At 41.6% G+C, this 26,767-nt stretch overlaps 1 protein-coding gene across 1 annotated transcript in view; it reads left to right on the top strand.

Moving 5' to 3' along the window:
- The first annotated feature begins 984 nt into the window (after nt 1-984).
- Nucleotides 985-26,767, top strand: part of URB1 (URB1 ribosome biogenesis homolog) — a 57,178-nt gene continuing 31,395 nt past the window's right edge. Inside the window, exons 1-15 of the mRNA XM_049835085.1 lie at nt 985-1,492; nt 1,865-2,004; nt 3,359-3,510; nt 5,550-5,682; nt 8,141-8,237; nt 9,701-9,786; nt 11,751-11,876; nt 13,608-13,738; nt 14,897-15,092; nt 16,383-16,520; nt 16,914-17,087; nt 17,725-17,875; nt 20,401-20,523; nt 22,663-22,775; nt 23,970-24,089. Of these exons, the coding sequence (XP_049691042.1) occupies nt 1,093-1,492; nt 1,865-2,004; nt 3,359-3,510; nt 5,550-5,682; nt 8,141-8,237; nt 9,701-9,786; nt 11,751-11,876; nt 13,608-13,738; nt 14,897-15,092; nt 16,383-16,520; nt 16,914-17,087; nt 17,725-17,875; nt 20,401-20,523; nt 22,663-22,775; nt 23,970-24,089 (2,280 nt within the window). The 5' untranslated portion in view covers nt 985-1,092. The remainder of the gene's footprint in view (nt 1,493-1,864; nt 2,005-3,358; nt 3,511-5,549; nt 5,683-8,140; nt 8,238-9,700; nt 9,787-11,750; nt 11,877-13,607; nt 13,739-14,896; nt 15,093-16,382; nt 16,521-16,913; nt 17,088-17,724; nt 17,876-20,400; nt 20,524-22,662; nt 22,776-23,969; nt 24,090-26,767) is intronic.

The raw sequence follows: 26,767 nt of genomic DNA, 5'->3' as shown, positions 1-26,767 counted from the left end.
ATAACTCTTGCTGAAAGCAAAATCTCTGGTTTCAATTTAAGTCTGAAGAACAATATATATTTGGTCACCTTGAGTAGTGTGCTTAATAGGCTGACAGGCAACCAGTACCCTTGTATAGCATCTCACTATTTGTTTGTAATGGTTAGTGTTTATAAAAGACATTTTAACCAGGCAGATTTAAAAATGTAATGGAAACACGGCCTGTTAACTGGAAAGCAGTCTATGTCTATTGCTTTTGCAAATGACAATCATTTTACCTTTTCTCTAATATCTGAAGTTCTCTCCTCTCCCTGCTTCCTGGCACCCTCTGCTTTCCCCTTCCACTCCGAAGTTTGTGTCTCCTTGGTTCAGGACTGCAAGGGACTGCAGTCCTGTGAAACTGTGATGCCAGGGGAGACAAAAACCTGCTTGGCCTTGCAAGCAGCAACGGATGAGAGCCTGTTGCAGGGTGCTGGAGATCTGCTTTTGCAGTCCCGCTACTTCCAGGAGCTTTGACCCCTCGGTGGTGCCAGTCCCGACTGTGTGGCTGCACGTCAAAGGAGGCGACTGAAGCATCCTGAGAGCGAGGTGGGAGGAAAGAAAAGGTGCGATAACTGTTCTTAACTCCTTTCGTCAACTTGGGCACCGACCGCTCTGACACCAGATGATGCGCACCCACAACACGCAAAGGGCACCCCACGCTTTTACGCACGCAGACGTACCCAGCGCCTTTGCTTTTCGCCCCGGGGACTGCATGCCCCGCTGGGAGGGCAGCTCTCCTGCAAGCGATAACCCCAGGCCCAGGGCAGTTTCGGGCAAGGACGTGCCAACTGAAATGCGTGACAGGGACAGGACCATCAGCAGAAACGAGCGGCCAAGTGCCCACGGCTGCCTCGCGAAACTCCGCCCGCGCCACCGGAGGGGCATTTCGGAGCGGGGGCCTCTTCCACCAGGAAAGCCCCCAGGGGGAGGCCGGGGGAGCCCGCGGGGCAGCGGGCTCCGTGCGAGCCGCAAAGCAGCTGGGGCAGAGGCGGGAGGAGCAGCGAGGCCGGGAAGCCTCACGGAAGAGAGATCGGTCCCGCGGCGGGCGGGGGCTGGAGAGGCCGCCCTCGCATGCTGCAGCCGGGCCTCGGCTCCTCGGGGCGGGAGGGGCGCGGCCCCGCTGCTGCCGGCCGGCAGCTCTCGCTCGGGGCCCGGGTCCAGCTCACCCCTCCCCGGGCAGCGCGCACCACCGCCCCCCCCCCCGCCGCTGACAGCGGGGCCGCGGCGGGGGGGCGGGGGGAGGCCGTTGCCGCCGCCGCCGCCGCTGCCGCTTCCTGCCGGGGCGCGGCGCCGCCGCTACGGGCGCTTCCGGGACGGCCCTCGCGGGGCGGCGGCAGCGCCATGGCGGTGAAGCGCCGCGGCGTGCCCGCGGCCGGCCCGCCGGCGGCCAAGCGAGCCTGTGGCGAGGAGGAGGAGTTCAACGGCGCCCGCTTCAAGGCGCTGCTGCGGGACCCCGCCACCGCCGGGAAGGGTGAGGGGCCGGGCCGGGCAGGGCGGGGGGCGGCCGGCGGGCCGGGCGGTGCTCGGCCCTGCCGGTGCCCGGCGGGGCGGGTGCGATCGTGAGGAAAAAGCGTGCTCCGCCGGCGCAGCAGGGGCTGGAGCGGCTCGCCGGGGAGCCCGCAGACGTCTTCTGTCCTCAGAGCGGCGCTGCCGGGGTGGCGGTGAAGATGACTGCTGTTACGGTACCGAGGGCACGTGCTGCTCCCGTCCGGCGTGGGCCCGCCGCAGAGCGCGGGCGGCAGAGCCGGCGTGTCCCGGCGTGTCCCGGCCGGCCCTGGGGGGGCGGCTCGTAGCCTGTCACAGGCGAGGCGTTGGCTCCTGGGGTGAAACTCTCGCTTTGCAGGTCTGGAGACCTTCGTTTCCATTGCTGAGACGCTGCCATCACCTGAAGTATATGATGTCGTGGAGGGATACGTAAAAATTTCCATGGAGTGTGCTGAAATATTCAAACTTCTGGATGGAGAAAGGAAGCCTGAAAGTGAAGTAAGTTGGCCATGGGTTTTCTAGGTTAATGACTGGCAGCGGGCATCCCGGCTGGGAGAGGAACCGCTGAATAAATTCTTTGTGGCGTAAATAACTGATAATTTGGCACTGTGATAACACAGTGGCAGAAGCACTGATCAAGTGGGAAATCTCTTTTTCAGTGCAGAGATGTTCCTGGAATTAATGATATGCACAACCAGTAGTCCTGCCAAAAGCAATCTGCTAAGGTTCTTTAAATGTTATCAAAAGACGATTTATGAAATGAGGAGGTCAACAGAAGCAGTTAAGCAAACAAAAGAAAAAAAGTCCAGTGAAAGTACCTTTTAGATTACTAGACATCTCCCTGATACATCAGTATTTCTAGGAAGCCACTGGTAAAGTTGACCTCATTTTTCCCATCTGGGCTGGACACAGTTTTTCCTCATCAGAATATGATGAATGAACTGAAGAACTGAAAACCTCTTTTCACTGTGAATACTGGGACAGTGTTATTAACTTAAATCTGCTTACAATATAAAATTGGATACTGTTGTTTAACCTCCACTTGTTGGTCTTTGCCATTTTTTTCAGTGTAATGATGACCTGTGTTGTGTTCAATGACATAGTTTCTTCAAGGTCCTTTTACTAATAGAGGCTAATGCTTGTAATGAGTGCAGTCCCAGTGCTGTGTAGACTCTGGATTTGTCTAGAAGGAGTTAATGGAAAGACTGGAGCAGCTCAGATGGTTTTCTCCAGCACATTTCATTGTGCACTTACGAGCAGTTGTCTCATAAAGCATTGGTTCATTAGCCCTAGGCCTTGGCCTCCAGCTTGAAAAGGGCCTTCAAGATCCATCAGCCTGTGCTGAGATTTGCACTGCAGTTGGTGTTTTGCATCCCCAGAAGTGGCTGTTGTGGATACGCAGATAAATCATGCATATGCATGTAGGTCTCAACTCATGGGTGAGGAAGGACCCTTTTTTACATTCAGTTTATTTGTCCAGGATTGTACAGGCCTTCAGTCAGCATGTTGGCTTGGGCTTCCAGCAGGGGTTGTTCCTCCCTACTATGGAATTTCATGAGTTTAGCAACTGAAAAAAAGAGGAGTCAGCTGACCTCCTATGGTTCTCGGGTCTTTCATATAGTATCTGTATAGGGGCTTCCTTGAAAATTCGCACTCTCAGAACTAATCCCTTAGAAGAGGAAGCATTAATTTGGGAGAGAATTCAGAAGTTAGCTTCACCTTCATGAGTGGAAGCTCTGCTCTTGTGGTGGGGATACTCTTTTTTTAATGGTGTTTGTTACTGTTTGCTCAGCTAATAATTTCAAGCCGTACCTGATATTGGCAGATATTAACACATTTCTGTATCTTACAGATGCTGTTAATCTTTCAAGCTCTAGAAGCCATTTTACTGAGGACAGCTAGTGACCTCTCCCATTTTTCTGTTGTGGGAATGAACATAGTTAAAAAGTTGATTCATTCCTACATGAGATTGGTCTACGCTGCTTTGTATTCTGAAAATCACAGGTAAGTCTCCTCTGTACTGTTGTGGAGAATCTCTTGTCAGTTGCTCTTGAGGGGCTGTCTGTATCTTGCATGTGTACAAGATGTTGCAAAATTCAGCTTGACCTACTGCTAATAATCCACCTTTATTTAACGATACTGTTCCACATTTCATAAAATAATTGCACGTGGAAGTCTTTGCAAGGTGGACGTTCTGCTATAATACACAATGTAATGCTATACGATGCTTTGCCAAGGCTGTAGTTTTCACTGGTTGTGCCTGTCCTAGTGAGAGGTAAAGTGGATAGTATCTTGAGTCCTGTTATTTTAATGCTGCTTCGTTTGTGAAGTGAAATGTACTGCCTGGATCAGGAAGGAACAGGCTTTCGTAGTTCACAGAGGCTGAGCAGTCTGTCTTGTGATGGCAAAAAGAGCTGCTGTTGTTTTATTTCTCTGTATTTTTTGTAGTCAGATTTTCATGTTTATAATATAAGTTTTTTCTTTCAGACTGGCTTTTCCTCTGTAACTTTTCCTGTCTCTTAAATCTAAGGCCTTTTTAGGCCAGTTGAAGCACTCGCGTGTTATCTAGTCTAGTCTAAACAACTTCTCATGGTCTGTGGACAGAGTGAGAGAAGTTCCAAGTGCCAGAGACATTTAAATACAAACCTGGGAGGAAGAGGAAGGAAGAATAAAAAACAGAGACTGCAAGTGGCTTGTCCAAGGCCAATGACTTGTCTCTCAGTCTTTGGACAGGAGAGAATTAGAAAACCATTTTCTGCTTTCCAGCTCATGGACACAACCACGCTTCCTGCACCACTCAGTTTATATTATTGCAACAAGCATTTTAACTGTACATAGAATCCCAAATACAGGTGTGTAGGTGGTATATTGTAAATGAAGTTTGAAACTATGAAAGATCTGCATTTCTTATTAAGCATTTAAAGATTACAGCTTTTGGAGAAATCCTAGAACCTGTGTAGAGGAGGCTGCAGATTTCTGATGGTATTCTGATGGTATATGCTCTGCTTTTTCTGTGCTACCTCTTTGATGTGCAAAGGGATTTTTATCGTGGTGGTATGTCTAGATGGGATCTCTGCTTTAATCATATGGCCTTCTTGCAGATTGTCCATGAACTAAACATGAGGGCCAGATTCCAAAACCCCTAATAGGAATAGCCCCTAGTGGCTATTCAGATGATGGAGGTCTGCAGACTTGTACCTGATGGCCCTGTCATGTTCCCATTGAAATAAATGGCAAACTCCTATGAATTTAGGAGTTCTTAAATTTTGGCACTTTCTTCCTTTATAAAGTGAATATCCAGCCTCTCATTACAGCTCAATTTTTGGGAAGAATATAATCAGTCATTCCCTTTTCCCTTCTTCCCTCTAGCGTTCTTCCCAGTTGCCTTTATCGCTGCCTAAAATAATGGTTTTGGTTGTTTTACCTTCCCTTCTATTTTCTCGGGCAAATTTTCCCAGTGGTCAGTGAGCAAGAAGCAAAATTGAGTGTAGATCTTGGGATTTAGTTCATGACAAGTCCATGCAGCATACTTAAACTGAAGAAAATCTCCGTCATTCAGCTAAAACACAAAAAATGCAGTCTTACTTCAGCCTACACTGTGTGTGTCCTTAACTTTAGCATCAGCTGTAGCTCCTGTGGACCTGCTTGTGGCTGTAAAGTGCAAAAGCGTTTGCAGGACTAGGGGGCTTATGGCCAAAGTTCTTTGTGAATAGCGGAATAACATTAGTGTTTGGCCTAAATCTGTATTGTGATTGTCATTAAAATGGTTGGTTACATACTCAACTAAAGCCCCCATCAACTGCAGCAAGAGCTTTGCATGACCAGGGATACTTTCCTAATGGCTATCTTGGTTGCTTGTGTTGGGACTAACTCAGAACTGCTTCCTGCCTGAAACTCATGAAGGCTTGGGTGGATGTTGGAGGTGGAGTGGATAATTTCTTTTACAGGAAAAAGGTCTTTACATTTTAATTTCTTGATTTGGTTGTTTGTATAACTGTCACCCTGGAAATAACCTGCAGGTTTTCCTCTGCATTTTGTTTTAGGATGAGCCGAGTGTGCCTTACCCTGTTGTCAGCAATGGTGGCTCAGGGGCCAGATTCAGCAAGGGATGTGTATAGCCATTTTGATTTCAATAATAAGTTTCTGCCTGGATTATTGAAAAAAAGATGCAAGAAGGTAAATTTAGCTGCTGTGTGCCATGAAGTGCTACACCATGGCTCCATCAGTTTTCTTCTGCCAAGTATTTAAAACTAAGCTGTTGCTAATGTTTCTTTGCTGTATTTTTGTCTGCAAGACTTTACCTCTTCCTTGCTGTCCTATGTCAGGCTGAAATGCTTCTTGATTGTTTCTAACTGGCAGCAGAACTGATCTATGGGACAAGAGCTTCCCAGCTACTTACATAGGAAACCTCCAGGGAACGTTTCTGAGTATCTGCAATAGTAGGAGAGCTGGCCTGTACCCTTGAGGTATAGCTTGCTTTGTTTTCCATCCTGTGCTGGTCTTGTCAGGGTACAGAGCTCCTCAGGATAACCTTGTTTTTACACTGCTTTGTAGAATTTACTGCAAAACATTGAAGTGCCTTGTCTGTTTCTAATAAGCTGTGGTGAAATATAGATTTATTTTTTTTTTTCTATGGGCTACCCTTTTAATGTCTAAAATGGAGAGAAAGTGATGGTAAACTTCTGAAGACTAGTCACTGATGTGTTTGGGAAGAGCTCAGTCTTATTTTCCAATGCAAGAATTGCAGTTTGGTCCCACTGAAATAAATGGAGGTTGGAGCTTCTGCATTTTGAATGGAGAGAGGATTTTGCTCAGTACTAGTACAGTCAAACTAATTGCATTTGAAAATATAACCAAGAGTTTTAAACAATCTCTTAGTGGAAATCCTTAAAGACGATATGCGAGTAAGTAGAAAAAGTCACTCCTATTGTTCCAAAAGGAACTTTATTTCTTGTTTCCTCTCTGTTTGCTAAAAATAATCAGGGTTGACCTTAACCAGGGTTTTAGAACAAGAATATTTATATGTCATTCCAAACAGAAGTGTATAATAAATCCAGTATTATTTTCAATGCTGGGACATTGTTTCTAGTTTTTAAAGATGACTTGCAGAATGAATGTGTACATTTGTGTTGGGTTTGTGCCACCTGTGGTGACAAATGAGACTGTTTAAAGCAATCAAGTAGAAGGCAAAAAACGAAACGCACACCTTTTTCCGTGAATCCACCTTTTACAATTTCAGGAATGTCAAATTTCATGGGTTTTGACCTTGCTGCAGAAGTTTTCTTTAGGAGTACCTCCACCCCTTAAATTTAAATGCTTGGATGTAGTCTTTTAACCACAAGCTTATTAAATATGCAAGTAAGGTACAAGGAAGAAGGTTTCCAAAGACGGATTGAAGGTCTTACTGTTGCTCAGTTTTCAGTGAAGTTATTATGTCACAACTGGCTATCAGAGGTGATTTTTTTAATATAAAAATATCAGGCCCAAAGCTTACAGCAAAATCTCATTTCTTTCTCTTTATTTCTTCTTTCAACACTTTCATGAGTCACTTCTGCCTTATATTTAGCCTACTTGGTATCTTCTTTCAGGCATTTTTACACGCAACTTAATTTTGCACAGAAAGTTTCAAAAAATTATAAATCGCAGAGGGAATCTACAGGGAATGTAGTAATAGGATGAGGGGTAATGGTTTTAAACTGAAAGGGTAGATTTAGGTTAGATATTAGGAAGAAATTCTTTACTGTGAAGGTGGTGAGACACTGGAACAGGTTGCCCAGAGAAGTTGTGGATGCCCCCCTGCTTAGAAGCATTCAAGGCCAGGTTGGATGAGGCTTTCAGCAACCTGGTCTTGTGGAAGTTGTCCCTGCCCATGGCAGGGGGGGTTGAAGTAGATGATCTTCAAGGTCCCTTCCAACCCAAACCATTCTATGATTCTGTATTCATATCCTATGATCCTTTTCCAGGCAAAGCTTTCACTACTTCCACTGTGCCTGAATTTGTAGTTTTGTAACATACTAGCCCCTTTTTTAAAGGCTTTTTGTTTTTTATCCTAAGTCACATGACCCGGGTGGCTCCATGAGCAGCTGTGATAGCTGAGACATGTCTGTAGTGCCCTGCAGCTCAAAGACGGCAATGAACAGCAAGAGTCCCCAAGACTGGTGCTGCTCTGGAAGCCTGTATATTAAGAAATTGCGGCAGCGCTACTGCCATTACCGTTCTTGAGTATTTTTGTGAATTGACCAGCATACCAAGTGGTGCAGAAGTGAGGATGTTCAGTGATGTGTGTACAGGGTTTGGCATGAAACTACTGTTAACATTTTCTTTTTCTTTCTTTTTTTTTTTTTTTTTAAATTTATGGCGTATTTTGTATACTGAGAACTGAAAAATACGTGAACTAGGATACCTCCCTTTTCGATGTTAACTTTAACAGACTGTGATCTGCTTAACACAAGTTTTTCAAATTCATATACTGTAGATATGTTGTATGTAAATGTATGTGTATGGCTATGTGCAACATGTTTATAGAAGTTAATTTACCTGTTTATAGTACTTAAAAGGGTAATCAATTGTTGCAGTATTAATTTTGCAGTTGTGTTACAATCTGTATGCTAACAGTGCCTTTTATCTTTTTTAGGGGAGACCTGATGTCCGTATGGCCTATATTCAGTTTGCTCTCTCCTTTTTAATTGCTGGTGACAATGCAATCTTGACACGGGTGCTGGAATTAAAAGGTGCTTCACAATTGCTTGGGGGTTTTTTTGGTGTTTTTTTTTTTTAAGGCAGAGTCTTTTATAGGTGATAATAAATATGAGCTAATTCAAAATGTGAATGAGTTAAACAGCACTAATAAGGCACAAAATACATATTTTTAATTGTGTTACCTGAAAAGCTTTAAACTACTTCAGTATTCTAGTGAGTGCCTCTTCTGCTTGAGAGTAATATTTGCTGTCTGCAAAAACTTTGCAGAAATAGAAAGCCCTTGATGACACAGATGTAAAAAAAGGTAAATGTAATATAACTTTGAGGTCATAGAGTCACTAAGCAGAAAACAACTTCATGGCCTCCAGCCTTGCTCATAACACAGTAACAGTGGATATGTTGCGTTAAAATTTTTTTTAAAAGTGTTAAAGACTGTACGTACTTCAGTTTCCTTTCTATCCTCATGTAGGACAGCTGTTGTGTACTCCATCAGACTGCTTTGTGTCAATGATTCAGGAGACCAGTGTAGCGTCCTTTGCATCCTTTATGGAGGCATTACATGGGAGTGCAGTCCAGGAGTATGTTACGCCCATGTCTTTAGAGAATGGGGTCAAACTGCCCTGATGGAAGAAGAGGATCCAGAAAATTGAATCTTACATACACTTAATTAAGGCTTGATCCCTTACATGCTGAAGTTGATGTGAAACTTCTGTTGGCTTTAGTGATTTGAAATCTACTGCTAATGTTTCTCAAGTTGTGAATTATGACCCTTGGTAAAGTTAAGAAAGAATTCAGAAATACTCTAAAAAAAAAAAGTAGTAATTTGCTGACAGCAATTAGTTTCTTCTACAGTGAGGGAGTGAGAACAGGCCATAGTTATTTACTTCTATTGTTCACGCTACCCTGGTGGCTGCTGATTTCCTTTAATTGCTCACAGTTGTTCAGTTCTTTCAGGACAGGGAGTGGCATTGCACACATAGACACAGTCAGCACAGCTAGCTTTCATTCCCCTGTAAGATGCTGAAGTTCTTTATAAGGTTCTGAAGTTCTCTGTGTTTGGGATGCAGAGGTGAACCAAAAGATGGTGCATGTTGTTGGAGATGTAACCTCCAAACATTTGAGAATTTCTCAGTGAAACAATTGTGAGTCCTTCAATGGTAAGGACAGGCATTTACTCAAGTTTAAATACTGCATAGCACATTGGGGCCGGAAACATACGTGAAGTTGACAGATGCTGTTGCAATAAGTGTTAATAACGAAGGTGGCAAATTAGCCACTTTTGATGAGAGTAGGTTTGGCAGCATTACTTGTTCATCACTGTGGTTACAGACACATCCTCCTTCTGAACTCTGATTGCGGCCTTTTGGTTCATTCTTAAATATAACAGTAAGGTAAATAATATGACATTGAAGAGAAATGGGTATGAATTCCCTGAAGCATTTTAGTATGAAAATAGTTTTCACATTTTCACTTAACATTTGAAATGTCTTCTTAGATTTCATTCCAGATATTCTTCGCTCTGAAATAAAGGAAGACAAAGTTTCTACTGTCAATCTTCTACTTTCCACACTGAGAACTAAGGTATGATATACCCTTGAAACTGTGTTGTTTTCTATTTTCTTTGCTGCTGGAAACAGTTTTGCAATAATTTCTCATAAAATGTACCGCTCTTTAAGATGTTGGCACTGTGGTGCTGCTTCTGAAAGTTTGTCAGTGTGTCCATTACTGATATTTGTTGGAGATTAATAGCTTGGCCATATTAGTGTTTCAGGACTGAAGCTAGTTATGCTTTTTCAATGCCCACTTTCAAGTCATTGCAATAGCTTGTATGTGGATGCTAATTTCAGCTCATCTCTAGTGTGCGGTATCCAACACATTCTGATTGTTTCATGGGTTGCGATTGCATCAGTGCCAAGCCTGTAAGGTCAGAAGAACTGGAATCTTTTTGGTGCTTCCAGTGACAGGAAGATTGGTCCTTCAATTAATATGTCTCATGCTGAAATGGGGAAGTCAGCTCGATTTGAGTAGGTTTGTTAGCTCTGAGCCAGGTAATGATGTACAATCTTCTTTCCAGGAGAAAAAGGATTTTTTGTGTTTTTAGTATGGGGACTGTGGTGTGAAATGGGTTTCTAGGAGCTATCTGGTTGTAGTTGAAGGGTGGTACCCTTCAATGGTGAACTGGTACTGTTCCCCAACCAGTCTTGGCAGGGCTCTGTTGAGGCCACATCCTGTGGTCCTGGTTAGCTGGTCTTTGGACTTGCTTACTGTTAGGATGGCAAGGTTTCTGCTGCAGGAGATAAATTCAGTCAAAGGTATTTCTTGGCGAGGTAGAGGAAATGGGAAGTCTTGTCATAAAATTGTCTTCCCAAGATCAGAGAATTTTTTGTGAAAAAGAAAGTGTACATTCCACCTGCTACCAGAAGGTTGTTGGAGAGGAAAGTCTGCTCCCCTTTGGAGTGTTTTTTTTTTTCTGTTTCTTTCATAACAGAGAGAAATAACCTTGTGATATAGTAGGGTTGAGAGAGAAAACTTGAAAGCAGGAATTGCTGAAAGGTGTGAGAGTTGGTTTAGTCTCGACTGCCTTTCCTGTGCTTTGTTGTTCCTTAGCTTCTGAGCATGGCTGTGCCTCTTTCACCGTGATGCACCAGCTTGTTGCTGCTGTGGGTAGAGCACCTGCATGAGAGATTTATTCTAGTTCTATAAAAAAGTTTTTAAAAATATTTTTAGTTCTAGTATCTATGATTTTGAATCTCTGTTTTGAATTATTGTAGCAATGTTGCACGAGCTGTTGTATGACCAATTGAGAGAATGAAGAAAAAATAGTTTCAAATTTAGAGTGTAACCATAAGAGCCTGCCTCAGACTCAGACTTTTCACAACTGTCAATTTAAAGCCAAAAATATTCTTTCATTTTTCTGTTGCAATAACCTTGGAAAGTGAAGAAAAAGAAAGATAGCATTTAAATGTAAAATAAACCTCCTTCAAACTTTGTTTTCTAAATGAAGCTTTTCCCATGTGGGAATCATACATCATGTACTGTTACGTTATTGATGAAACCTAACACACTGTAGGACTCCTTCAGTTTAGCAAAGAGAATGAGAATTAAAAAAATGTGGACAGGAAAACACAGTAGGAGAATTTTTGAGAACTTCCTCCATTGTGTTTTCACTTCCATTCAAACTTTATTTGTAGCAGGTTCTACCATCTCTACCAGCAGGTTTCCATGATCCTAAGTCTGCGGCTGTGCTACTCTAGATACGTTCTGTGCTCTTTAGTTGAACTTGCAAGTCTGTCCTGTCCAGCATGTGCAGTGTTTGCAGAAGTTGGTGTAGAGCCCTATGGCTTCAACCATGTCAAGATGGGATCAGGAGCATGTGAAAGAAGTGTTAACGGGACAGGCAGAACCTTTATCTGCTGTAGTGAGTAGAGTGAGCTGTGTGTGTACTAGAAGAATGAAGTGTGTTGCTATTTGCCATTATTTTGTGATAACTTGCAATAAATAGAAAAGTTGTTTGTTTGATATTTTTTTTTTCTCATTGTTTTCAGGTGGTTCAAAATAAAAATATCACCAAAACCCAGAAGGTCCGCTTTTTTACTGCAGAAGTGTTGATTCACATTGCTTCACTTTACCGGTGGAATGGGATTACTGATGTCAGCCCTGGGGATTTAAAGGTCTGGTAACTTATTTCTTTGTAACTCCTAGTCCTTGTCCTGCTTTTCCCGCTCCCCACCCTCCCCACCACTTGCAGCCCACAGGTTTTGAAATAGCTTCCAGTTACTCTAGCCTTGATGAGCTCAAGAAGAGGGGTCTGCTGAGGCTACTTAAAAAGAAGCCCTGACTTTCTGCTGCTTCTCATCGCTTGAGGAGGATGGTTTGTTTCCCTGTACTGTATTCCGTTTTCTGGACACATTTGTGTCTCTATAGGAGAATGTATCAGGAGCAATGTTCTTACCATGTGCGTCATTCTTGTCCTACACACTGATCTGATATGAGACCTAAACTCCCAAGATGGTTGCCAGCCTTTTCAGCTTACATTGTTTGAGAGGGTGACAGGATTTCTGAGGGTTGAGCTGTTATTGATTCTATTGGTCCATGAAATCACATTCCTAAAGTCATAGATGAGGCAAGGATCAGTGCCGCAGCTGGTGGGTGTATGTTAGTGCTGCAAATGTTTTGTTGTCATCTCCTCATAAATAGTTTACAATTTTGCTTTTTTATTTTTAATCACTTAATCTCTTTTTTCCCTTCTTTCACTGTGGTAATATATAAGACGTGGCTGTAAGCCCAATGCAAAGCAGTAGAAAGACTTCTATGCTTCCACTGGGGTTTTGGCTGCAGGCTTTTCAGCTTTGTGTTGATTAATGCTTGATCTTTAGAAGCCCAAGCATTCTTCCTCAAAACTTCTAACACCGAACAACTGACTTCTTATACTTTCTCTACTGGATGTTTATGCCTATGCCATTCCAATCCTGATACACTGTAAACACCTTTTGGAGGAGATCTATTTTTAGTAGGTGTCTGCTTGGAGCTATGACCCTATTCATAAACATCCCTTTCAGTTTTGAGTAATTTTAAATTCTTATTATTCCATGCAGTCCTTGTGAGTCATGGTTTGTGATTTCCCAACTGCAATTGTCAGGAGACTTCTCTTTCGTAGGGATCTTGAGTTGTGCTGGGTAATGGAATCTGGGTTCACTTTTTTTTCTTTTGCTTGACATGGTTGTTTGGTCACTTCCATTTTTGTGTGGTGACTGTAATTGCATTGATGCCTCACCTTTCCCTGAAGCGTTGGCATATTCAGTGCATTGTTAGCTATCCATCTTTCTTGCCCTGTATTAAAGTGGTTCCATCTTTTGTCAAATTGGCCCAAAAATGTGTATGTTTCACATACACATAAAGCTTGTTTCACATGCTTTATGCTGAGGGCTTCAGTGATTATTTTTGTTTTATCTTTTTTTTGTCTTTCTGAACTTCCTCATAGTGAGCCTGGCCTACATAACTGAAAGTTGGTTATATCAGATTAAATATTAGATCCTTGACTTCAAAGTCCTAGGATGGCCTTGCCCAATTTATGTAAGTTTTATATCACTACTTTTCTTTAGCTTGATTTTCCTCTATCTTTTCCTGTCTGTCTTCTTAGCCAATGCCCTAAGTCAGTAATGCCCTGCAAATAGTATGTATGTACCTAAATTTGGGAGGTTTGCTTTCCTTGAAACAAAAAGTATTGTAATAATATATTTAATAGAGAAACTGAAACTTCTTTTGTTAATCTGAACAAAAGCCAAATTGTCTTTAGCATTCCTGTAAAAGGAACTTTGTAAAATTTAGAGTGAAATTAATATAAGTTTCTTCTGTGATACCAAAAATCGTATGCTTTTTTTACTCCTTTTTGATTTTTATAGGTGAGTCAAGGTTCTGAAGAGGTGGGAAAGATGGTGGTACGGGAACTTGTTCATAACTTCTTAATGGATCTCTGCTGCTCTCTGAAACATGGCATAACTTTCTATGATCCAAGTCTTGGAACTTCTGGCAAGTAAGTCACTGGACAGCTGAGACTGTATGTGAACTTTGTGCTAGGAACAAGAGACCTCACTAGTTATCTTGTCTGCCCTTTCAGGCCTTTGCAAGTAACTTTACTGAATTCTGCTTCCATGTCTCTTTCATCCATGGCAGAAGAAAGAAATACGTTGGCTTTCTTGTTTTTGTTTTTTAACTTCCCAAGATCAAACTATTAGATCTCCTTATACCTCAGTGTGCTAGAGTAGAGAGTGCTCTGCCCTATTCATAGGGGCTTTGGCAATGGTCATGTTTCTCTGAGCCATGTCTGTGTATAACTAGATAAAAGTCTCTTGTTGCAAGGTGTGATTTTGGACCATAGATATTTTTTTTTTTTATGTGATGACAAAGCATCAAAACTGCAGTGTTAACTAGATGGTGGTAAAATACCTAGTCTAATTTACATTTTATAGAACTAGACATGGTTTATTCCAGATTTTGGCAAAATGCCAACATTGATTTCAGTAGTGTCAGAATTTGGCCTCAACACCTAGTCTGGAAGCACCTATTTGCCCTACTGTTTCCATTTGCTAAGTAGTTAAAAATATGTGTTCAGTAAGATTATGACTGATAAACTGCGACTCTTTTAATTCCATAGAGGGGTTCTCATTGGTTGGGTTTATGCTTCATCACATTAGCTGGGCAAAGAAGGTGCTAGATTGTAGTAGCAGGTACTAATACTGCATGGTGCTAGAGCAGGTTGTTTCTTGCTTTGAGCAAAATTTTAACTGGTATTCGTCTGGTATCTGTGGTATTCTCACTTTGTTTAGGGACATACAGAAGAAAACTTAAAAAAAAAAGGGGGGTGGGGTGGACTGAAAGACCACGGAAAATGCTTCCAAGTTTAAGTTTTAATTCTACATTTTTAGATTTGTGAAGTTTGGTTAGAATATTTCTGAAACCAGAACATATTTCTGGTTTTAATTAAATGTAATTACTGTTTGTCATATGGAAAACCTGGAAGTGAGTTCAGTTCTTACTTTTCTGAATATAAATTCAGAAATTATGCCAGCAGTGTGAGAGGTCTTGCCTTGAATTTACCCCAGCAACGGTTAGAGGAGTTGCAGAGTTAGCATCACATGTAAAGTATCAAAATAAGGATTTCTTTTTTAAAGTATTTTTTTGTCTTCAACAGGGGAGGAAATGTGGTGCTTCTGCGCTTTCTGCTTGGTTTAAAAACTGCAACAGAAGATGAAATGGTTGCTGATCTCATGGTGAATATTCTTAAAGTATGCCCAGATTTATTGAACAGATACTTTAAGGAGACCCGGTATTCCTTTGTTCCTAGACTGAAGTCTGCTTGGATGGACAATATGAAGCTCCTCAAAAAGGTAAAAGTATGAATGATGCACACCACCTTTCCACAGAAATATGCAATCCAAATGCTCCTTTTTTCCTCCAAAAATTGAAGTAGTTTTTGTTAAACAGTAGTGCAGAATTACACAAAACCGTAGTAGGAAAGATGGTAAAGTCAAACATTCCTGACCTACAGAAAAGTTACCAAGCCAAGGAACTTGGTAGTAGATTGGTAAGCCTGCCTTTGATTGCTGTTATTACAGAAAGATATAATGCCATTCCTATGTAAAATTTGTTACAATTTGAGTACTGTGCAGTACAAAGCCCAGTCAGCCTGTGGTGTGGCCATGTTAGGTATAAACTAACTCTGAATTCATTAATTTAGCCAAGGTCTTCCTAATGACAAGGAACAAGATTTTGCTGATTTCAGAGGAAATAGGCTGACCATCATGGAGTGGGATTTTTTGATTTTGTTTCAGAAGCAGCAGTTCTGTATCAGAGGAAACTCACTTGTCTGAAGATATATTGTGTTCACAGCTGTAAATGCACAGTGCTTTAGAGTTCATTAAAATCATGAAAAAGCAGGCAGGCATAATATTTCATAATAATGATTTTAAAAACCAACCAGTCCAGCAGTGGGGAAGTTAAGTGACTGAGGTTTAAGTGAGATAAACAGGAAGGACTTAATGGTTCTGAAATAACACCATCAATTCCTGTAGGTATGTTAGGAAAGAAGTAGCAGGATGCTGTTAAATGTTGAAGATGGTAAGTGGAGGAGGGAAAATGGCATCCTGTTTTCTATGGGTGCTGAGGAAAATGACCCATGGCTCAGAGCCACAGCTGCTTTAAAAAGTGTAGACATAGAGTGAGTTGGAAGGTAATTTGGTAAAAAGCCATGCTTAGAGCAGGAGGCTGTATAAACATTTAACTAAACTGGGAAGGAAGGAATTGGCATAAGAAGCAGTGAGAAACACCAAGCTGATGATACTTTTTTTGAGATGCAGCAACATTGAAGCTCAGCTAGAAAAACCTTTTGTCCTTTCTGAGTGTTTCTCTGCCTCTTTGTTTAGCTTAAGATGGGCAAGCAGGATCTGTAGTCTGTTTGTTGAAAAGAGGTGGCATTTAGCCGGGATGCAGGTCACATACAGATGTTCCGTTTAGTTGAATAGGAGTCTGGGGGATGCTCTGTAGCATTTCTGTGTAAAAGCTGACATTTAGTGCTGTCATTACTTTTGACAAGTCAAAACCATTCTGTAAAATTCTCCCCAGAAGCTGTTATCTCCAGTGCTATATCAGTGTTGATTAAATTGTTATTTTTATTTCAGATCTATGAGGCTCAACCAGAGATCTCCAATTCTTTTAAGACTTCAGAGTTTATTCCTCTTCCCAGGTTGCTTTCTATGGTGATGGTAACAACAGTCCCTGCAGTGTGCAATAAAATAATGTTCACCCAAGGTCTAAATGTAAGAGCAGCTTATAGTATTTCATTGGATTTTTCTGTCCCAGTTAATACCATTTGATTTAAGTGTGTAATCATCCAAGAAGTTTCTTAAGTTGTTTAATTACGTATGTTTTGTAATGTCTGTCTCAGCATAAATCTGGCTTGGGAAAGCACTGGGAAATTAATTAAAACCCATTGATACTGTTTCCAAGAGACATTCACAAGCACCAATTCTGCCAACGCTCACTAGTGGTTTAGGCTGGGAATCTGAAAACCTACAGATTCTTTCCTGCAAGCCAAGGTTTAGGAAATAATTAATTCATTAACAAATTTTAACGTATATTCAGAGTACTGATTATGTGCAAAATGTAAGAGGAAACACTGAAGTATCATTAATTCAACTTCCTTCTTTTAGTTACCCAGCACAGTAGTGAAGCACAGCATACTGTCACTTGTATCAATGGTTCTGAGAAGAGCCTTGAAGAATATTGAGTACTGTTTGAATGAAGAAATTTGGCAAAAGTCGGAAATCTACACACCGTCAGTGATGCAGGAATTCGTACAGCTGTACAGAGAAGCCATCAGCAAGGTACTAAGTAAAAAAGAAAATTGGGGTCTAACATGAGTCGTTTTGCAGCTGGTAACTACTCTATGCTTTCTCTCCAAGTGGTTGTGGCCTGGGAGCCAGGAGATAGTATCTTTGGGCAGGAGGAGGGGAAGGCTGTGTGTTAAAAGGTGTTAAATAACTGGTGTGGTAGTAGATTACGTTTCCTAACACAGCTAGCTGATGGAAATGAAAATTAAATTTTGTTGTGAGACAAATTTGTAACATTGACAGCTGTTGTGCTGCAAATGAATTCCAAGAACAGGCTCAACGCAAATTCTTTTCCTGATTTCAACTAAATTTTAGCCAGCGGACTTCACTCAAGAGTTAGAAGTTACTAGACAAGGTAGCACTTGAGTTGGAAATATACCATGAGGATGAAGAACCAAACATAAATTTTTCACAGGAAGTTTTTTCAGTAAAATGTTTTTTCCAGTATTTATGTTCTACAGAAGTGAAAGTACACTACTTGATTTCAGATCTTTTTCTGCTTGCATACTAGGTCAGTTACAACCTTTGTGAAGAGCAGCAAATCCTTGTGTTGGTTTGTTGTGAATATTTTTATCACAGTAGCTTTGTCTCATGCAGGAGAGCTGTTGCAATTTACTCTTTCTGCTTTTAGCTTTTACCAGACATGAACAATATAGTGGCTGTCTGGCAGTCCCTTCTGAAGCAAGGGAGAGAACACCATGATGGCCAAGAGGAGAAAAGGGAAAGTGCTATATCCACTGTGAAGGCAGTGACTGAGACACCAGAAGTTGCTGAACAGCATGGTAGGCAAAGCAGGTGGAGTTACCCCTTCTTACATGTATAGAATAGGTGTTGTGAAATCATCCCATGTAAGGTCATTCACTTCAGCAGAGTCCAGATGTCACTTGTGCATTTACTATTCATCTTTGCTTTGTTCAATTCTTCAGGCAGTTTAATTCTGACCAGCATCAGAATTGCCTAAGAACAGAGTTTGACAAATAAGTTGCAGTTGCTACTAGGTTAAGCAGTTTGACTTTCTGCTGTCACAGAATTACAGAATGGTTGAGGTTGGAAGGGACTTCTGGAGGTCATCTTGTCCAACCCCCCTGCCTAAACCTGGTTGCCCAGGACTGTGTCCAGACAGCTTTTGAATATCTCCAAGGATGGAGACTCCAACAACCTCTCTGGGCAACCTGTGCCAGTGCTTGGTCACCCTCACGGTAAAAAAGTGTTTCCTGATGTTCAGAGGGAACCTCCTGTGCTTCAGTGCGTGCCCATTGCCTCTGGTCCTGTCACTGGGCACCACTGAAAAGAGCCTGGCTGCGTCCTCTTTGCACCTTCCCTTCAGGTATTTATATACATGGATGATGAGATCCCCCTGAGCCTTTTCTGCTCCAGGCTGAAGAGTCCCAGCTCTCCCAGCCTTTCCCCTTAGGAGAGATGTTCCAGTCCCTTCATTTTCTTTGTGGGCCTTTGTTGGACTCTTTCCAGTATGTCCATATCTCTCTTGTCCTGGGGAGTGCAGAACTGGACACAGTACTCCAGGTGTGGACTCACCAGTGCTGAGTAGAGGGGAAGGATCACCTCCCTTGAACTGCTGGCAATGCTTTGCCTAATGCAGCCCAGGATGCTGGTAGCCTTCTCTGTGGCAAGGGCACATTGCTGGCTCATGTTCAACCTTTTTTGTGCAAGCTGCTTTCCAGTTGGGTGGCCCCCAGCATGTACTGGCAAATGGGGTTGTTCCTGCTCAGGTGGAGGGCTCTGCAATTCCCCTTGTTGAACTTAACCCTCCTGTCCTTGACCTTCCTGTGCTAGTAGGAGTATTTTGCAGCCACGCAATAAAACAGGCAGTGAAACTGATAAGCCTGAAAAATAATTTTTTGAGGAATTTTCATTTGGCCAAGTTATTTTACCATGAGATCATTTTTTTGAAGCTGTTAGTTACTGTGGCTACGCAAATGCTCGTGTTGCTGTAGTACAGGAGGAGAAACATGCAAGTGTTGTAAGAGGCAGAGAGGATTGGAGTGAAGGCTTCAGTATTCCTCTCTCAAAATTAGTGTCTCTCCTGAAGGACTTGCTTTCGTAGTCCCATTGCAGGGAACTGGAAGTTTTAGTAGTCTCTGTAGCCTGCAATATTTTACTTATAGGCTGAAGATAAATCTGCAGTCACTTTCATTTATTCACAGGGCATATTCCACAGTGAGACTTCAGGGAGCAGAGAGTTTTTCAGTGTATGTCATTCTATGTGTGGCTTTAGGCAGCAAAATAGTGGTCAATGCTGACACTCCGAGGCTATTTATTGGTAGAGTGCTTGCTGAAACCAATGGAGCAGCTAATCTCTAAAGTACTGTAGCTGTAGTTTCTCTGCATACTAGGGTGATAATATGGTATCACTTACTCTCAGCTCACCTTTTACAGCTTTATTTGCACTGTGGCCACTAGAGAATTCTTTTTGAATGGGAGTTGAGACCCAGGCAAACAAAGACAAAGTTTATGCATGACATGCAACCAGTTCTTCATAGCTCCCTGATGCAGACCCAGTTAATAGGAAGAAAGTAGGTGTTTAAAAAAAGTTTTGGCTGCCCTCCATTTATTTTGCCTCCTTTTCATTAGTGACTGGATAACAAGTAGCTTTTATGTGTCCTCATGTTATAAACTAAAAGAATATGTAACTGCTGAGATAGCTTTTCCTAAGAAGTAAACAGCTGCCTTAACTGGGGTTGGTGTTTCTCTCATACAGATACTTATCTTCCTCTTGCCAAGAGGTCACATTGAGAAGGTATTATTTTGGAAGAGGGAAGGGAAAGAAAGAAACCTTTAACTGAAGTAATAAATTAGTAACAAATTAGTGTACTGTCTCCTGTACTTCCCCAGTCAAACCTACCTGGCATTAGGTAAAAATAATGTCCCCAGAAACCAGCAGCATGACCATATCCTTTCCTTCACTTTTTTCTGTTGTTCAGCCTTAATTTAAACAGTAGTGGGACTGATTGGATTCTTATAGTGAGTGTTAAAATGTTGAGGTTGTCTTTTATCCGTGTGAGCACTTTCAGATCAAATTAGAAACGGCAACTGCCAATTTAAGCACTGAATAAGATGATTTAGTTTTAAAAGTATTCACACAGGAATGCTGGGGAAGGAAACTGGGGATTCCATGGTGGGGTGGCTGTTCTGTTTTTTCTTGTTCATGAGGAAGATATCTGATCATTTCATGGGCAAGTCTATTGGAAATATAGTTAGTAATTCTTATGTTGGATAACGCATGTGCTACACTGTGCTCTCTTGGTCTGAAGGAAGGAGGAACTAATTATGTAAACATTTTGTCTAGATTCAGATGATGCTGAGACACTGTTTCTGAAAGCTGCACTGCTTCAGGTCATATGCCTTTATCAGAAGGTTGTGCCCCACTTGGTAGCACGGAGCAACTTTGATTTTAGCAAGCTGCTAAAAGGTATGTGATGGGTATTTCTAACCTTTCATTGTTTTCTCTGGCTATTTACAAAGTCCACAGCAGAAGGGAATGTTTGCCCTCTGTGTACATAGGGAAAGAGCTGTTTTCTAAAAGTAACCCATTTTAGTTTCTTCATTGTGTTGGCATTTATTGTTGCTATTTCTGCAGTGCTCTGGCACTCTGCCCTCTTGAATTCCATAGCTGCTCTGCTACACTCAATTGTTGTAAGTGGTAGGTTGCGCTACAGCCTTCCTCTTTGAGTCATATTCTTGCAAATATTTGGTCTTCATGGGGTTTTAATTCTAATGTTTCTGAGGAAGACTTACGTCCAACTCTTAATGAGATTTGAGTGTGTAATTCTCCTAGACCTATGTCAACAATCCAACATAAGTAAGTTATTTCCAAACTCTTATTAGCCGCAGTGATACAGAATTTTTTTTAAAAGGGTAGTTCACAGAAGGTTTGGGGTGGGGGAGGAGCATGTACCAATTCACCAGTCTCCTCTGGAAAATCTTTCAACATTCAAGTACTTTTTTCATTTGCTGTGTCTTGAATTATTTTATCATATTTTGGGAGTGTGTGGGGAGAACAACAGAATTCTGTATGATATTATCTCCTGTGGAAAATCTGTATGAGGAAACACTTTAGCAATATTGTTGTATTTTTGTCTCTGTTGTCATGTTCACAGAGGGTATTCCTGTTCATGCAGCAGAAGTAAACAGAGACATTCTGTACCTGGTTAATGCAGTAAGGATGATGAGCCACAGATTATGGGCTGTGAGCAAGATCCTCCAATACTGCTGGTGATACAATAAATCCAGCCATTTAAAATTGAGTCTGTAGGAGAGAGAAAAATGTTATTTGGGTGTCATTGCTGTCTGTGGGCCACCAGAGCTTGTAGGCCACCAAACTAGAGCAACTATCTGTGTTTTAGGCAGGTCTGGGATGTGTAAGGACGGGAGTTATGCAAATGCCTTAATTAAAATCTGTCAGGGGAAAAAGGGGCTTTAAACACCCCCCACCCCCAATCAACTCTCTCGTGTGAGGTTTTTTCTCCCTCTGTCAAAGCATATTTAATTGGTTTGTATACTTGGTGACTCACCAAATCACATACCCTGTTTATCCCATTATTGCTTGCATTGGTCTGCTTTCTTCAAAATGGACAAAAGGCAGGACACCTTTTTGTGAGGCAGAAATCTCTTATGGTATGTTTTGTTACAGTATGAAATAATGAAGTTGAACAGGCTGGAAATTAAATGTAATGAAGTGAGCCTGGATATTAATTTTTATGAAAGATGGTATGGTGGAAAATGATAGCATAAATGAATCATGAAACTTCATTCTCTCAGATGCCAGCTTGGAGTTCTGTTGTTCTTTCCCCTCACCCTGATTGAAACATACACTCCAAAGGCAGCATATTTTTTTACCTTGTAGCAATATGTTGTTTAAACAGCTGGTACTGTTTTGTTGTTTGGTCTTGCTGTTGGCTAGACTTTGTAGTGAGTTTTTAAATTTATTGTTCTCTCTCTAATGTAGACCACAAAGACACTACACAGACTATGAAAAGCACATTGACATCTAAGCTTTATACAGCTGATCTCTGTAGGTAACTTAACTGCAGTTAAAGTGTGGGCAGGTCAATTTTTGGAGCACACTGCAAAGGTCTCTGCACAGCTTTGTGACCTGTAAGGTGAATAATTCTGAGGTTATGCCACAGCAGTTGTGAGCAGATAATAAAAGTAATATAGGGATAGACACAAGTGTAAAGTTCTATTGCCTGTAGCAAATATTGTAATAGAATAAGCATTAAGATTTATTATTGACTTAAATTCTGTGTTTCGGTCTCCAGTTTATTCATCTCTAGGACACAGCTTTTCAGGGTTGCTGAGACTGATAGAAGAGTTTTTGTATTCCCATGCACCAGCAACGTCTTGTGCCGGGGGCATGTGAGACTCTCCCTCTGAGGGCTGGATTCCAACCTTAGGTTGGCCAAACGTAATTGTAGTGTCTGCGGTATGAAAATTTGTGGATTGCCAGCTTATCTCACAGTGGTGGTTTGAAACCCTAAATGATTAGCGTTCCTGAGAACTCAGGAATATACACCAAAATAAAGTTGACTGTATTGCTTTCAAACCTCAGGTATTGTCACTGAAAAGGGCCTCCGAGAGGAGGTCCCTCCTGTTCTGCAGCACCATATACTGAAAGTGGCTTTGGAACTTCCTGCAAATAAATTTGCCTGGTTCAGAGTACAGGTAAGAGATTTCAAGGCAGATTTATGTTTCTTTAGCCTGTTGTCCTCAAATCTTTACATCTGGCACTGCCTAGTTTTAAACTAGTCCCATTCCAGTTGTTTTAGGAGGTGACCCTTTTGTGAAACCAGTAGGAATAAATAGTCTTAGCATTAGTGAAGAATCCCTTCTGAGCTGAAAAGATTTTCTACAAGGGCAGAAATTTTTGCATGCCAGACGAGGGCTGGATAAGGTTCCTTCAGCTCTCCTTGTCTTTGGAGAGGGGCATGAGTGAGAATTTGCTGGTTTCCACTTGTCTGGAAAGCTTGAGATTTCAGACTGAGGAAATGAGCTGCTGAGGGGAGCCATCCCACCGATTCCCAGGGAAGATTCTGTTATTTGTTAAGGTTGTCCCTCCTCTCCACAATTACTGGAAACCTTCAGGGCCCTGCCCTCTTCTTTACTGCAGGCTTGCTTTTCATGTTTGGAGCAAAGAGTGGGCCTAGCTTTGGGGGGAAGCAGAGACATCCATGGGTGTCGTGACTGACCCTCCCTGTCTTGTAGGAGATTTTCTGTCCTCTCCAGTTGGCCGTAAAGGAAGTGAGGAGAGTTAAGAGCAAGCAAAGGAAAACCTAGCAATGGGCAAAGACGCTATCTTCTTGTGGCTTTGCACTTCTAGTACAAAGAAGTTTTAACAGAAAAGATAAAAGCCAAATCTGGCAATATTACAGAGGATTGCGGTTGTTAGACATCAAATGCAAGTCAGTGAGAAAAGCAGGGGAGGTGGCTGAAGTATTGTCATTTGATGTTCAGATAGTGTTCGGCATCCCCGTGCCTTGCATTGTTTTCCTGTTCTTTGGAGATCAGTCTTTTAAATGATTATATTTCTTCTTCAGACAGTACTTGTAGGAAATCTGAATTCCTGGGGATAACAGAAGTACAAGTAGAATGGATGACTGGGGAGGAAGGTGGCTTTATCTTGGACCCCTGTATTAGTTGGTGTTTCTGCTACTTCTCTCTTCTTCCACTTTCCAAAAAATCATTGTATTCAACTTCCTGACTCACTGAATGTAAAGTAGTATAACTGATCCCATTCTTTTCTAGCCTTGGTATTTTTGGTCAGGTCTATAAAATAATATATTACATATCTACTTCAGTGCAGCATAATCCTGTACAATGTTGCTGTACCAGAGGAATTTTAATATATTTTTCTTTTAGGATGTCTCTGAGTCAGAGAAGGTATCTGGTGAAAAATCAGTATTCTACTTACTTATGAAAATGTTTGTTACAAGTAACCATTCTCATCTGAAAATTTCAACCAAAAAACTGATCATCAAGGTAAGTGTTTGATCTGAAATATGAAGATATTCACTATATCCCATTGGTCTGAAATTTCAGGATTGTAAAATTTTTTCTTAAGGCAGATACCTTTACTGCATAGTTGTGTGGTCAACAGAGTCGTCTTTCTGTTTTCTGTGACTGTTCTTGGAATTTTCTGTCAGGTAACTACCTATTAGCTAAATGTTCTTGTTGTGGTTTAACCCCAGCTGGCAACTGAGCACCACACAGCTGCTCACTCACATCCCTCACAGTGGGATGGGGGAGAGAATCAGAACAGCAAAAGCGAGAAAACTCATGAGCTGAGATAAAGACAGTTTAATAGGTAAAGCAAAAGCCGTGCATGCAAGCAAAGCAAAATATGGAATTAATTCACTACTTCCTATCTGGAGGCAGGTGTTCAGGCATCTCCAGGTAAGCAGGGCTCCATCACATGTAACGATTACTTGGGAAGACAAACACCATAACTCTGAACATCACCCCCTTCCTCCTTCTTCCCCCAGCTTTATATGCTGAGCATGATGTTGTATGGTCTGGAATATCCCTTTGGTTAGTTGGGGTCAGCTGTCCCAGCTGTGTCTCCTCCAAACTTCTTGTGCACCCCAAGCGTACTCGCTGGTGGGGTAGGGTGAGAAGCAGAAAAGGCCTTGACTCTGTGTAAGCACTGCTCAGCAGTAACAAAAACATCTTGGCATTATCAACACTCTTTTCAGCACAAATCCAAAACATAGCCCCATACTAGCTACTATAAAGAAAATTGACTCCATCCCAGCCACAACCAGCATAGTTCTGTGAAAGTAAATGCTGTCAACTGAATGTGCTGCAACAGTTGATGAAATAGTAAGGAAAATGTATTTAATGTTTGCCTGCCCCCCTAGGCTGAATTAATTCTGATACTGTAATAAATCAATGTAGTTTGTGCCTGCAAAGGTCTTGACATTGATCAAAAAGATATTATTTTTGATTTTTCTTTTTTATTCTCATTTACTTAATTTGTACTTCGTCATTCTAGCCTTCCTAAAGCTTTAGCTAGTTAGCGAAATAGTCCTGTTCATTACAGTCTGATACAAGGAGTACTTTTGTCTTAAAAATTACTTAAAATCCCTTTTTGTGCATATAAATAAGTTATCTGACTTTTCAGAAGTGCTGATCAATTACAAGTCTCATGAAGCCATCAGTGGCTGTTGTTCTCGGTATCTTTTTAAAACTGGGTATCTTTTAGTTATCTAAGTAGGCGTAGAGATCTACATTTAAAAACAAAGCCAACCAAACAACTGTCCCCGCCAAGAGAAAATCCAAAAAGCTGTTCTAAGCCCTGACAGGGCTCCTTATGCAGTGTCCCATAGTAATAGTGGCATACAAGTTTGTTTACAGCTTTTTGCATTTAATTTCTGCATTTAGCTTCAATCACAGGGTGCAATTGCAATGTTCAATTCACTAAACCAAAGTTACAGTGATTGAATTAGGTTTTAGTTGCCCTTGATCCCTGCAAGGGATTAAAGTCAGGTTAACTTTGTCTCACAGTAATGCACATCTCAATCAAAAGCTATCTAGTACAGTTTTTCTAGTGTATTTGGATTCTTTTGCTGAGTGGAGACGTGGGCTGCCTGACTCATTCTTGTTTCCTGTTTTAGGTTCAGTCCGTTTCATTTTCTCTGAGGAGAATACAGGAGCAGTGAAGTTAGGGCAGTTATGTCAGCAGAAAGGCTGCTAAGAATAGATGTTAATGAGTGTGTTTTGCTTATTTTTCAACACAGTGCCATATAATCGGAAGGCATGTTTTTGGATTTCACATTCTGTTCTTGCCTGTTTTCATTAGAGCTGCAAGTGTATTTCTATTTCAAGACTGCCAAAAATAGTTAATTATTTAAAAATGAATCCTTTTTTTCTTTTTTTTTCTTCTTTCTTTCTTTAAATGAATTATCCTGTCAGATTCATGTAAGCAACGGTGTTATTTTTATAGCTGCTGGTGGTGTACCCAGGGTAAATGTAGAGCAAATGAGCCGTGATGGTTTCCTTTGTTTTTTCTGTGTGGGGAGAAACAAAGGCACAGATTAATCCCGCATAATTACAGTCGTTTAATGTAAGTGCCAGAGTTAGGAAGCTGGTCAAGGTTTCTTCTCTTGTGGAGAGTGAGGCGCAGGTGGTTCTACAATTGCGCAGTTCAAATCATCCTGGATTGTCCTTCAGACAGCCGTTCCTCCTTCTCCTCTTCTCCCTTCTCCTCCTTTGTTTCCTTTACAGATGGAGCATAGGGTCACCAAGTTCGTGATTTAGGTGCCTCAGATAAGGGCCTGAATTTAGAGAACATAGAAGTAGGCAAAAATTTCTAAATGTGTTAATGCCTGTTACTTGATTGTGGTAAAATTGTGTCTACCTCACCACCCACAGCAACTGTGAGTATGCCTACGCTTCTCTCTGGACCTTGCTGTGGTCAGGACCTACTGTTATTTGGTTGTTTACCCATCTGCCTAACTCTTTTAAGTACAAGTAGCCTGACTTAGATTTAACGTAGCAATGATTTTTCCTTTATATTACATTGGTAGTTCTCAACCCCCCCCCGGCTCCTACAGGCTGGTTTTAAGGGTATGGTGCTTTTTTTTCCTTGCTGTAATGGTGTAAAGATGTACAACCCTCTTGAAGCAGTATAGCCTGCTCCCCTGGAATTATAAAAATAA

The sequence above is a fragment of the Accipiter gentilis genome, chromosome 32, assembly GCF_929443795.1.
Source record: "Accipiter gentilis chromosome 32, bAccGen1.1, whole genome shotgun sequence".
NCBI classification, from domain to species: Eukaryota; Metazoa; Chordata; class Aves; order Accipitriformes; family Accipitridae; genus Astur; species Astur gentilis.
This window is presented reverse-complemented; position numbering and strand designations above follow the sequence as displayed.